Raw genomic sequence first — 12,687 nt, 5'->3', positions numbered from 1 at the left:
CTGAGGGAGGAAAGAGACGAGGAAGGTGTGTGAGTTCTGTAACACTTCACATGCACAAAATTGATTTTTCTAAGTTCACTCCTCTCAATTGCTTTCACTGTAATTAAACATTCATTGATTTAATTTGTGGGTAAAAGTCTGTGAAACATTACAGTTAGTGGCAGAAGGCAAACATGAAATCAAAAAGCTGCTATTACCCTCTATACTGTTAGCTTTAACACTGAAGCCATCTTCACTGGTGATTTCAAAGCGCAGATGGGGCTGGTTCATGTACGTCCTCTTTCTGTATCTAGGTGCAGGTGCATCTTCTTCTGAGCTGAAACCTGTAGAATTAAATGTAATTGCAAGAAAGTGATATGTACAATATTTCCAATAATTCCAGCTATGATTATAGTTAAATAATTTAACTTAATTAGATTTTGAGTAATTAGACTTTGTCAGGCAAATTTAAGAACAAGATACCATCTCATAACATCACACTATAATGGGATTAGTCTCTGAGTGGCTTTTGGAAATATTTTAAATCATTTAATCACATTTAATTGCTGTTGCACGTTTTGTTTTTTGTTTTTTTACTGTGAACATTAAAAAGAGCAGCGGCTATGCTGGTGACACTGATAGAGCTCCAAATAAATAAACATTTAATGTTCAGTCACAAACCTGAATAAGGGCCCCATTCAGAGAGGTCTCCGTGGCGAGCGCTGACCCACATGTGTGTATTACTCATACTGTGGCTGTTGGTGTGTTCAGATGTAGGTGGACTCTCAACCTGAGAACGCCTGAGCGGAAAGGACAAACAAATAAGTAAAAGTATAAACAATAAATGCAGCAACGAGATTGGCAGGTACTATCCATACCACTTTTAAAAAAGGCCTGTTCAGGAAAGAAAAACTAAATTTTGCAAGAATTTGATTCAGAACATTTCTTCCAATAGTATTTAAAAGGGTGCAAATGTAAACTTTTTCTTTTAAAATAAGCTGACTTGCGAAGTGGGTAAATATTGAGCTTCAACTTTATGTAATCTGACTCTAACATTTACCTCTTTGTTACTTTATATCATAATAATCTAAATGAGGACACTTTGAAGAGGAACTAACCTGGAGGGTGTAGGCGGTGGTGGAGCAGTAATTCTCAGTGGCTCAGGCTCATCAGAAAATATCTTCTGGTCTAGATCAAGAATATCCTTCATTGTTGGTGCTTTCATTCTCACACCACTGGATCTGCTGAATGAAATCAAAACATTGTATTTTATATTTCACCATCTTTTCCACCTCTTGAGGCTGTGGAAGCCACTAAAGGTAATAGTTGGATTAATACACAAACTATTAAATATCTTCATCATGTGTCAACATTTAGACCAGAACAAATATTAGTTTTTATCATCTGTTTTATTTACTAAGAAAAGAATTACAAGTCTTTCAATACCTGGCTTCATTAACGTCATCCACTTCACTTGAGGGATCCATCAAGAAGTCCATCTTGGATTTCTTCCGAGAGGGCCTTTCAGACACTGATGACACTCTCTTAACTCTCACCTGGTGGCGTGACGAGGCAGGTGTTGGTTGCGAGTTCAAATCTGCTTCATTGATTAAACTGCTGGGCAACTCTGAAAACGCCTCTGGTGACTGATCTGAGTCCTCTGCGTCCTGAAACTGGGATGATCTTCGATGTCTGACCTTTGGCTGTCGAGGGTTACTGAGGATGATGGGTTTTGTCCTTTGCGCGTGGCGGTGGGTAGCCATGGCTCTGTCAATAATAGCCTGAGCAGTGCTTTCTTCAATGTTGGAGAGACCAGGTTCAGTTACGCTCCGGACGCTAGTGGGAGCTGTAGAAGTGGGAGTGCCGCCGCTTTTCACTGGCACCACTCTGACAATGATTTTTCTCTCCGCCGTTGTTGTGTGGTTACTGGCAGCAGGGGCGCTTGTGGCAGAAGGGTTGGAGCGAGGCTTTATTATGACACGAGGGACAGAGCGCTGCAAAGCGTTACCACTGTGGAGAATCTTGGCTATCTGGCTTATTTTACTGTAAGTAGGAGAATTTGTATTGAGTGACTGGTAAGTGTTTGACCTCGGGTCTTTGATGAGAATCTGACCTTGACGGTTGACCAGCAGGACTTGTGGGGAAGGAGCAGAAGATGGGGGCGAGTCGGTGGCTGCAGCCTGATTCGGAGTCACTACCTGCTGCCGACTTCCTGGCTTGGAGCTGTCCAAGCGGATGGCGATGGTTCTGCTCTGTTTGGCACCAGGTTGAATAGGTAAAGCATTTAAGCCATTGATTACAATGGGGGATCTCAGCGTGCGTGGGACTGTACAAAAAGTGGCAGCAGCAGAGGAAACAGACGCATTATTTACAGTTTGTGTGGGTGGAGAAGGCAACAGCAATTTGAGTTTATGCTGCTGCGGAAGATACGGTTTTGGCGACAGGCGTTTGAGGTTTGATGTGGGACGTTTTGTCTTCACCACGATGGTTTTCATCTGCGCTGTGGGAGATTTTTTGGTTTTAGATTCTGGTGAGTAGTCGGGGTCATTTAAATCGTCTTTGAATCCGTCAACTGAGTCAGCTGATGAGACGCTGTCATCTTTATCATCACCTTGATTATTTATGTGTAATACAGAGCCATCTCCAGCAGAAACAAAATGACCTGTAGCTGAATCCAATAATAGATCATTGTGAGATGTTGGTATTTCCGAGCTCATCGGGACCTCTTCCTCCTGAACTGACATCTCATCATGTACATAATCCGATTCAAGAAGAGCAGATGGTGGAGAATTTTCCTGAAACTCTGGCTCAGTTGCTCCTTGTTGGACTGTTGACTTTGACACAGTGTAGATTGACTCCAGCCTCTTTAGTGCAATCGTCAGCTGTTTAGTAGGTGTATTATGATTGTGAATTTTAGCGTCCTGAGCTTCATCATTGCCCACTTCGCTTTCATCACTCTCTGACCCACTGTCCGCCCCATCTAACTGCGAGATCGACTGTGCTGAAGCGAGCTGACCGGAGGCATCTGAGCCACTAGCTGCATCACACACCACTGTACGTGAAAACTTAAAGTAATGGCTTGAGTCTTCATCTTCAGAGTCATTCTCCTGATTATGTTCCTGCATTTCCACATCCTGCACAACACCTTCCACCTCTCCTCTACCACCTTGTGCTCCGCAGTGAAGTACGACATTCTCAGTTAGCAGAGCCTCGTCAAACTCGAGTTTTGCATTCAGCATGGAGGCCACTGCCACCTCTGTGTCAGTGTCAAACACAGTGTAAGGCAGCTCCTGGGACATCAGGTGGGCAACTTCCTCTTCCAAGTTATCAGGGGCTAGTGAGATCCCATTGGTTGTGGCCACGGCTGCGTCTTCTGCCTCAGACGATGCTAGGAAGTCTTGGGGAACCTCGGCAGAAACTGGAGTGGTGATTTTAAAGTTTTGTCTCCCTTTGGGGGAGTGAGTGATAGCTCCTTGCCGAGGTGACAGCCCTGCAGAAATGCTGGAGTTGGACCTAGGTGGGGAGCTCCAGACTGGAGATGTTGAGTTTTGTCGAGACAGAGGAGGCGAGGCTGGTCCGAAGCTTGATGATCTTGGTGGGGAACTGAACAGGGCACATCTGGAGTGGACGGTGCCACCGGAGCGGAGGGTCATCGGTACAGATGGGTCGCTGTCTGTTGGTGAGGAACTGCAGCGGCTTCTTGATGACAGCCTGCGAGGTCGACGTGTGTCCTCCAAGTCCCTCAGTGTCAGGATGTGATGGGATTTGGGGGGAGCGGACCCTGAGAGCATCAAACAACATAGTGAACAATGCGGTCTACTTCACGAATACACTAAGATATAACACTGTAAATACTGAGGAATAGTCAGTGTAAACAAGGTAAATTATCAAAACAAAAAAGTATTTTGTAAAATTTCATTTGAAACTATTTACCTGGAGATGGGAGAGGTCGAAATGATCCTCCAGCTGGTCTCCTGGTCTGTGTATAACCAGGACTTTTGGAACCAGGTGTATTGTGCAGTTTAGAGTTGGGTGATGGGGTAGTGGACTTAATTGGACTGGATGTGGAGCTTAAGCGATCAGGGGACTCCATATCTGTCAAAGAAGAAAATGTTACCAACCACTGTGTCATATTATATGAAAAATGTATTTAAAGCTGCAGTAATAAATATTAAAACTGTAATGTTGTTGTGTAATGTGTCACTTACTGCGACAAAAACCCTCACTCAGACCTCCAATCTACAATTTGTATTTGCTTCTTTCAGCCTTTGCATTTCAACTTTTAACTTTTGTTTCACTGTCACTGCTCTCATCAAAACTGTTTCCAGAACAGAGCGATCTGTAAGGCCCTGCTCACCTCTGTGGTGTTTGGGACTGTGAACTATGGTGTGATTCTCTTCTTGGTCCCATCTCGGATCTTGTTCCTCACCAGGGAGAGGTGTGCTCACTTCGGTCACCTTACAGGTGTACTTACAGCGCCTGCGGGGGTCCACAGTGCTCCAGTACAACCGAGAACATCTAGAGAATAAAGGGAAGACAAATGTGTTATATAAATAAACAAAAAGACAAAGAAGTTATTTAGAGTCATTGTGATGATACGACAGTAGCAGGAGCAAGCTCCCAAAAGTATCATGAATGTTGTCCTACAAAGTATTTTGTTTTTTACTCAAACATGCCGAATAAGAATTTTTACAAAAGTAGTATACACACACAACATTTAAAAAAAAAGATAAACATAAAAGATTAGCAATTATCTCAAATCCATATCTATATCTTTAAACAGTGTTAAGTGACCTGAATATGGCTTCATAATGACAATGACCACTTACTGATAGCCGACTGGATACAGCATCCTCCCATTAGATGACAGCTCTGACAACACACCAAGTTTCTGAATCTGTAGAGAGCCTGGGAAAGTGAGGAAAAAAAACCTTAATGATTGGGTTCAGCCAACTGAGAATAGTGATGTATACTGTAGTAGTAATATTTTATCCCCTTATGAAGACACACATCCTGTACAGTGGTGAACAGACAGACAACACACAGATATTTTTACCTATGGTCATGTTTATTGATTCAGGCTCGAGGCCTGTGAGGAACTTTCTCCTGAAATTGATCCCTTCAAAGTCCACGTACACCCTTCGAGGGACTTCAAACCCTTTCCCAGACACCATCTGGAAACATATGGTACATCATAAATCAGTACAATGAAAAGAACATCAGCAGGTGTGAGGGGTGAGTGAATGAAAGACTAATACTTTCCGCTCTGACATAAATGTAAACCGTAATTTATAACTATAATACAACTAAAAATAAAAAGACGTTGAGAGGAATATTGTGCCTATACCTTTGCACTGACAAGATCCCTGTGTTTGTAGCAGTACATCTTCCTGTCCTGCTGAAACACGCAGTTCTGGGCGCGAGCACACATGAAATGGAAATTACTCTGGCAGGTGGCAAGACAGCAGCCGACGGTGGCTCCTGACTGTCCACAACGATCACAACGCTGGAGAATGAAGGACAAAAACATTAATGTTAATTATCTATCATAATCCTTTTCACACATGTTTATCACAGAGTTATGTAACTTCTGCAAACTGCAATCCCACAACATTTAGAGCTAGAGTGACAAGTAACAATCTAGCTACTAAAGACATAATAAACATTTAATTTATTTCCTGATAGTATCTTACCAGGTGGCGCCCTCTTGAGACAGCGCTGTGCACTTGCAAAAGTGCACTGTTGTCCTCATACACCTCTGCAGACCAAAGGCAGCAGTTAATGTGGGCCCATTCATTCTGTCCCAAGTACAACAGCCGTCCTGCATCCTATTGGGATAAAGAAATACATTCATGTCACTTAATAAGCTGCAGAAACTCACCATTTTTATATAAAAAACTTAAGTATGACAAGGACATTTAGTAAAAAGTCAACGCAACTGCTGCAATGTAAACATAATGCATCCTGTTTCTGCATTTAAATATTTCAAATATTTATATTTGATTTTTGATATGTATTAATATTTATATATGTTTTATGTGAAATTAAGACAGTAGAAGTGAATTGACGTAAAGAGTAATGTGGCTGAAACAACTGGTTGATTAATCTGGTACTACTTTGTTAATTGATTACATTTCAAGACCACAATGTTGCATCTTCACAAGAACATAAGATAATAGAAATTAAGTGCTTGTCCTTGACTTACATTCTATAAAAACTGCTAAATATCTTTGGGTTTGGGACTATTGTCAGATAAAAAATAAAAGAGTCTCCTTTGGCAGTAAGAAATTGTTGTTGTTGATTTCTGCTTTCTGATTAATCAAGAAAATAATCTGCAGACTCAAAGATAATGAGAATATTAGTTGCAGCCCTTCCATTGTGGACACTGAAAAACAGCAAAACTCACATTGGGAGCAGAGTCTCCATATTGCTGACACAATGCACACTGCCTCATATCTTTACTCTTGGTAGTTTCCTGGTCATCTTTTACACCTGTGAGGGAGAAGCACCAAATGTTTATATTTCGTTATATGTTTGAAACCTGAAAAAACAACATAAACAAATTAATACAATTAATAAAATCGCACATTTTTGCATTTTTTTTTTTTGCAAATGTCACAACCTGTAACAGATGTGATCTTTAACACCAAGAATTAAACTGGCGGTAGTTGTATGTCCAAAGGTTCAGACTAAGATCACATTCCTGAACAGACATGATACAGAACAGGCTGCTATAATCTCCATACCATGTGAATGCAGAGGGAGGCTGTGCGATGCACCAGGCTGCTGTGTAGTGAGTGACGACAGCAGAGTTTTCCCCGCCGTGTGGCCCCTGGACTCCTTAGGCTGGTATGTCCTCTCCAGCCACTGTGCATAGCTGTGCTCCTTAGATGGTGGGAGGACTGCCTCAGGAAGCATGCCACTACAGATAGAAAGATATGAACAGTCAAACAGAGCGGAGGACTGGGGAAGACATTTGAGACAAAAGCCCATCTACAATAGCCTCCTTAATGACAGTTTCATTCTCCAAGTCATTTCAATTGTAGTTAAATAGACTGAACTCTGACCTAAAGCCTCAACTATGCTATAACTTTCAAATATGCACAGTGAAGGAATAATGTGAATGTATATATGCTGAGGGAACAATGTTAAGTTTAGTGTTCTTGTTAATAAATTTACCTTGGGAATTCCTCAGAGAATGAGCTCCACTTCTTCAGGATGCGTGCAGGAAACCAAGTGAAAACTCGCTCCACCAACTGTCAGAAACACAACATTTAAGATCAAAGGAAAACCCAGGTTAAATTGTGGTCAAGGACACTGTCTATTTTTGGACAATATTTTAGTCAAACAGTCTGTTTATAGTTCGGTGTCTAGTGACTCAGCTCCACATTCCATCATGTGGCCATGAAAACTAAAATGGAGGGAAAAAGTAGAAAACTCCACAGGAAATCAATGAAAGAGGGGGTTTTAAAAATACACTAAGACCGTGGGAGAGCTTACTTTGACATAGTGTGTCCTGGCCTGACTGGTCAATCTCTGATTCTCAGGAAGGAGCTCCTCCTTCTTCAGCCACTTCCTCATCACAGAGATGACATCCGCATGGAAAGTTTTCTGGAAAAAAAAAAAAAAAAAAAAAAAAAAAGAGGCCAAGGGTTCAATCAAGAGCATCTCACAAAAGTGGGTTTCAGAAAAAGAAAAGAGCGACATAGAAAGACAGAAATAATTAGGTGACATAACTCATTTTATTAATTTCACTGAACTGAATGTGGTGACTGATTCCCATAATTAGCAGATTATAATGGAGAATAGACTCACTATTGAGGTGTAACCGCCTCCTTTAAACTTCTTCTCCATGACTTGCAGATCGCAGACTGGACGCTGTTCCCTGACAAACCCTGAGTCATTTGTTTCCTGACACTGAAAGACAAAAATGACAAAATGTAATAATAAAACATCCGAAAAAAAAGAAAAAAAAGATCAAAACTTAACATTTTTATGAATAAAAGCAAATTTCTTTAGTGCTCATTTCTCTCTCTTTGGATATTTGTCTTTCACGGGGCTGCGAAGATCTCTCACCGCTTTACAGATAAGGAGGTGCTTCGTGATGTCGTCGTTGAGGAGGTGGGTGAGCACGTCCCCCAGCCCGGCTATCAGTCTGCTCTGCAACTCCTCCTTCAGGCTCCTGCGTTCAGTTCGGCGTTGGCCACAGGGTGAACAGGTGAAAACCACCTGTCCTCGTTGGCTTGACAGTAATCCAAACAGCTCCTCTGCAATGACACAGAAAACATGAACGCTTCAGTGCAAATTCATAAAAACTATAAATTATCCAGTTATCAGCACATTATGTTTTAACATTTGAAAGGCTATGAATCATTTTGAGCAATGTGCATCCAGCAAGATTAGAACTGCATTAACACTATGTACTATACATTTCTATGTGTGAATCCATTTATATCTATGTGTATAAATTGTCTCAAAATTATGATTTATTAGACATATTAAGAGTTTATTTTTGTCTATTTAAGTATTGTTTATTGAAGTGGTTAAGATGTAATTTTAATTTATGAGTGTGCTTCTATGTTGTAATATTTTACATAGCCAAACAGATGTTTTATTTATTTTTTTAAATTGTATTATTTTCCCATATCAGTTATCAAATTCTTTCACATACTGTCACTTAATCTTATGAACAGTAAACCTGTCAGTCAAGAAGATCTAGTGTTTAGTTTGAATGAAAACTCTTTTAACAAATAAAGTGTTACTCACCTGAAAGTCCTTCACATATGTAATGAATCCAGTGGTTGCACTTTGAACACTGAATCATCTGTGTATGTTGTTTGTTGTCATCATAGCACTTGTGGCAAACAGTGCAGAAATTACCTGATGTAAATACAGATCAGATATCAGTCACATCATCCTTTGTCAGTGCCACACATTTGAACTATAAATAAGTCCAGGTCATCCCTCAAAGCAACAGTGGACGTGTTTGGTTGTAAATCTCCCAGACCTTGTCATGAGTTAACCAATGAACCATGTATTTACTGAGTATTCACATTTATGGCTACAGATCCTTGAGGCAACACTGGTGTCGCTCAGAGGCCTTACCTTTGCTGTGGAGAGAAGTGCAGTCAGGACAGAGATCCTGCTCGTGGTTCCAGGCCAAGTCCCAGGACTTTCCAGGAGTCACACCACAGCTTTTACACCGAATGCATGTCATACACACCTACACAAACACAAAGTCAGAAAATAGCACACACACATATGAAGTCCAGGGACTTTTCCTAACAAAACCTCACAGATTCTCGATTTTGTGTTATATCTTATTTTATGTAGGTTTCACATGTGGATAAAACTAATAATTATACATTTCATAACATTTATGAATTTTCTGTTAGTGTTGCAAAGACCATGGCAGACCATATTTTTAAGGTTATAAAAGCAAATACCCAGGGCATGCTGCAGTTCATAGGTTTAGGGTATGTTGGTCCCAAGCAGGAAGGATGGTAGGAGGTGTGGCATCTCCTGCACTGTAACACAGGCTAGAGTGGGAAAAAAAAAAAAAAAATCAGAGAGGGGTATATTAAGAGAGCCGTTAAGAGTAGCACCTCTGTCATCTGTCAACTCTCCCAGTTTTTCCTGTCTCTGCTGGCTGCAGAAGTAGCACTTTTATATATAATTCATAAAAATGCAATAAAATTTTTACTTCCATCAAAAATCGTTTTCAGCAGAGGAAAGCAAAAAAGACGACTTTGGGGGACTTTTATCCTTTAGAAGGAATCACACATAAGTTGATGTTGTGAGGGTGTTGCTGGGTTGCATACCTTTGTGCTCTTGCTTCTACGTCCACACACGTGGCAGAATTTGCAGCGCCTGCAGCACCAGTTCTCCTTGTTCTCCTCCTTGGGGCGCTCCTCTGGCAAGAGGCAAAAACTGTGGAAAGGCTCACAGCAGATCTGGCAGAATATCATCTGTGGAGAGACAAAAGATTACTTGCACTGCAGCGCACCAAAATGACGAGATTATTATAAACTAAACCAAATGATGACTCCATTACTGAAGACCGCAACAAATATTCAAACCAGTAATGAGTTTACAAGTGTAAAATAAGAACACAAGATAACAGCAAAATTACTCAGAATATTCTAATTATCATTACATACAACACTTTACAGGAGACTGAGCAATCTAGCAAAGTATGTAAAGAGCTGAATTACCTCATGTCGTCCTTTACTGGCACAGAGCAGACAGACGGGTTGTGGTGTGGTAGGGACAGATGTGAGGACGCTGAGGCCACCCATTAGCCATACATTCTGGACGGCACAGTCCTCCTGGTACAGACAAGTCAAAAAAACTGCATAAGAGGAGTGATCGGAGTTTTCTTCTCTATTAGTTTGAGGATTTATGAGCTTCTTCATTCGAATTAATCGTATCGAAATAAGCGGCTGTCGTAATCCAATAACAACTGCTTTTAGATTAGCTGGTCCTCAACATGTTACAATAATAAACATGCCTACTGCTCGAGTCTTTTACCGATGTAACTTCCGGATTAAAGCCATTTAAAAATCTCAAACAGATACATAGTTTTTGCTTTCAAGCTAAAAAGTGTTCTTATACGACCACAATAATGCTTTTAATTTACTAATTTATGCTAAAGGGAACATGTCAAATGTAAAGATTTGCTGGACAATTTCAGCACAAGTTCTTGACAGTAGAGTGTGTCTTCACTTCTAGTAAGAGAAGCCAAATGTTAATCAAACCTCCAGATGTGGCTGCAGTGCACCAAGTTCTCTTACTGAAATGAAACACCTGTTTATTTTCCTTTTATTTTAGAGCTGAATGTTCTTACAAAAACAGTCATAATCCACAGAGATGTATTTTTTCTCTTCAATACTGAACTCAGACTACAGAGTGTTCTCTTGTGGAGTCTCTAATCTCTTTCATTTAGGAAAAATGTGAAATGTAAACATAGTCTTGGTGCTGAAAAGCAATATACAGTTAATATCATATACCCCAGTGAGTGCTAATATAAAAATGCCACACAACACAAGTGCTAACACCCACCTTAAAGTCCACGCGGATCTTGTACTTGTTCTGCAACAGGCCCTTTTGGGGAAATCCGTTAGTTAACCCTGTCAGGGTGTTCACTGACGCACACTCTGCAGGATTCTGGGAACGAAGGACATATTGTGGGTCAGTTGTTGGACAGGTTTTCAGCACTGTCTCTTTTACAGAAGCGTCCTCCTCCTCTTCAGGCTGATCCACTTGTTCGTCCTCCTGCTCCTCCTGTTTGCCCTCCTGTAACTCTGTGCCTGGACCGACAGTCTGAGGGGGCTTTGGCACAGTTTGTTTGTTAGCTCTGTTTGTCTCACTCTCATCTGGGTGCTGCACCTCAGACTCTGGATGTCCCTGAAAACACAACTTTGATGACACCACTGTCAGAGCTGAGTGCAGTATGGACTGCGGATGTTCTTGAGACGATGACAGTGTACATTTGTGCAAATGCAGAGCTGACTGCACCACAGACTGGGGCAAACGGTGCAAACGCAACAGCAGAGATTTCTGTGGATAGTCTGTTACGGCATGTGGTGAAAGTGGAGAAGCAGGCTGCATTACAGGCTGGGACAATGGAAGAGACGGTGTGGTGGAGTGTGATGAATATGAAGTAGTGGTCTGTGTTATAGGCTCAGAAAATTCTGAAGAAGAAGGTGTAGTGGTCTGTGTTACAGGCTGGGACAATTCTGGATGCATCTGTGCTGCACACTGATCCAGACACTGGGGCAACTTCTCCGTCAAAGACAGAGCAGACTGCAGGATAAAATCAGGCAGACGTAGTAAGTGTATTTGTAGCTGCTGCTGCAGCTTCGGCAATGGGCGTCTGGACGGGCTGGTTTCGGGGAAAGTTTCTCTGGGCTCCGTCTCTTCCGTATTCTCCTGTTCCTGTGAAGGAGGGGACTGCCTAAGCCAACCAGCAAGACAGGTTCCACAGTGACACCAATACCAGTGGCATGCAGAGGCGGCGACCGGCAGTAGCCAAAGTGACAGAAAAAGGGGGAGCACTATGACCTCCAGAATATGTTAGCAAGGCATAGTAAATTAGAAAAGATTAAGTAGAATCTAGAAAAATGCAAATGCATTCAGTAGATACAGACAGAGAGGTGTGATTAGCAAAGTATTCATGTCTCTAGTGCAAACTACTAGATAATGACAAAAAAAAAAACTAAAAAAACTAACACCTACTTTGTTGACAACCCTTTAGAAAGTCAGCTTCATGGCAAAATGCATAGTGTTGTTCTCTTAGTTTGTTAGTTTCAAAAGAGGTTGGTCCAGTCTCCCTGTGCAATATGCAATGTACTGCTGCTATAATTCTATATTATTAAATATAGCACAGCTGATTTCTATGTTGTAAGGCTATTAATGATCTGTGAAATTTCCAGTTTGTTAAATAGGCTTTGTTCTGTAATAGGAGATATAAAGACATCTTCAGTCTCCTGCAACTTGCATGAATCCCCTGCAAGTTCGCACCAAAACCTACACTTCCAGAAGAAACCAAAATTGTCATGAAACTACTGACACTGACACATGCACATACAATGTGTTTAAAAGTGCCTAGCATGTACATGCGAGTATTTATATCTGCATTTTCAAAGGTGCATGCGTAATTACATTCATGCAGGTACTCCAAATAGATGAAACAGCATGAAACAGCAT

At 41.2% G+C, this 12,687-nt stretch overlaps 1 protein-coding gene across 2 annotated transcripts in view; it reads right to left on the bottom strand.

The window, feature by feature from the left end:
• The window catches only part of kmt2ba (lysine (K)-specific methyltransferase 2Ba), a 28,799-nt gene that overhangs the window by 3,535 nt on the left and 12,577 nt on the right, over nt 1-12,687 (bottom strand). Inside the window, exons 10-31 of one of the 2 annotated variants that reach the window (XM_056399085.1) lie at nt 11,041-11,145; nt 10,194-10,307; nt 9,801-9,947; nt 9,426-9,518; nt 9,085-9,202; nt 8,746-8,859; nt 8,056-8,246; nt 7,795-7,896; nt 7,480-7,590; nt 7,159-7,235; nt 6,726-6,901; nt 6,386-6,471; nt 5,673-5,807; nt 5,327-5,485; nt 5,036-5,153; nt 4,809-4,887; nt 4,337-4,497; nt 3,913-4,074; nt 1,426-3,760; nt 1,098-1,223; nt 661-779; nt 198-323 (exon numbers count right to left, since the gene is read on the bottom strand). In XM_056399085.1, coding sequence (XP_056255060.1) covers nt 198-323; nt 661-779; nt 1,098-1,223; nt 1,426-3,760; nt 3,913-4,074; nt 4,337-4,497; nt 4,809-4,887; nt 5,036-5,153; nt 5,327-5,485; nt 5,673-5,807; nt 6,386-6,471; nt 6,726-6,901; nt 7,159-7,235; nt 7,480-7,590; nt 7,795-7,896; nt 8,056-8,246; nt 8,746-8,859; nt 9,085-9,202; nt 9,426-9,518; nt 9,801-9,947; nt 10,194-10,307; nt 11,041-11,145 — 4,954 coding nt within the window. The remainder of the gene's footprint in view (nt 1-197; nt 324-660; nt 780-1,097; nt 1,224-1,425; nt 3,761-3,912; nt 4,075-4,336; nt 4,498-4,808; nt 4,888-5,035; nt 5,154-5,326; nt 5,486-5,672; nt 5,808-6,385; nt 6,472-6,725; nt 6,902-7,158; nt 7,236-7,479; nt 7,591-7,794; nt 7,897-8,055; nt 8,247-8,745; nt 8,860-9,084; nt 9,203-9,425; nt 9,519-9,800; nt 9,948-10,193; nt 10,308-11,040; nt 11,146-12,687) is intronic. The other variant, XM_056399086.1, reaches the window with a different exon arrangement.

Source organism: Seriola aureovittata, chromosome 16, assembly GCF_021018895.1.
Source record: "Seriola aureovittata isolate HTS-2021-v1 ecotype China chromosome 16, ASM2101889v1, whole genome shotgun sequence".
Taxonomy (NCBI): Eukaryota; Metazoa; Chordata; class Actinopteri; order Carangiformes; family Carangidae; genus Seriola; species Seriola aureovittata.
The sequence above is the reverse complement of the archived record's forward strand: the minus strand, read 5'-3'. Positions and strand labels throughout refer to the sequence as shown.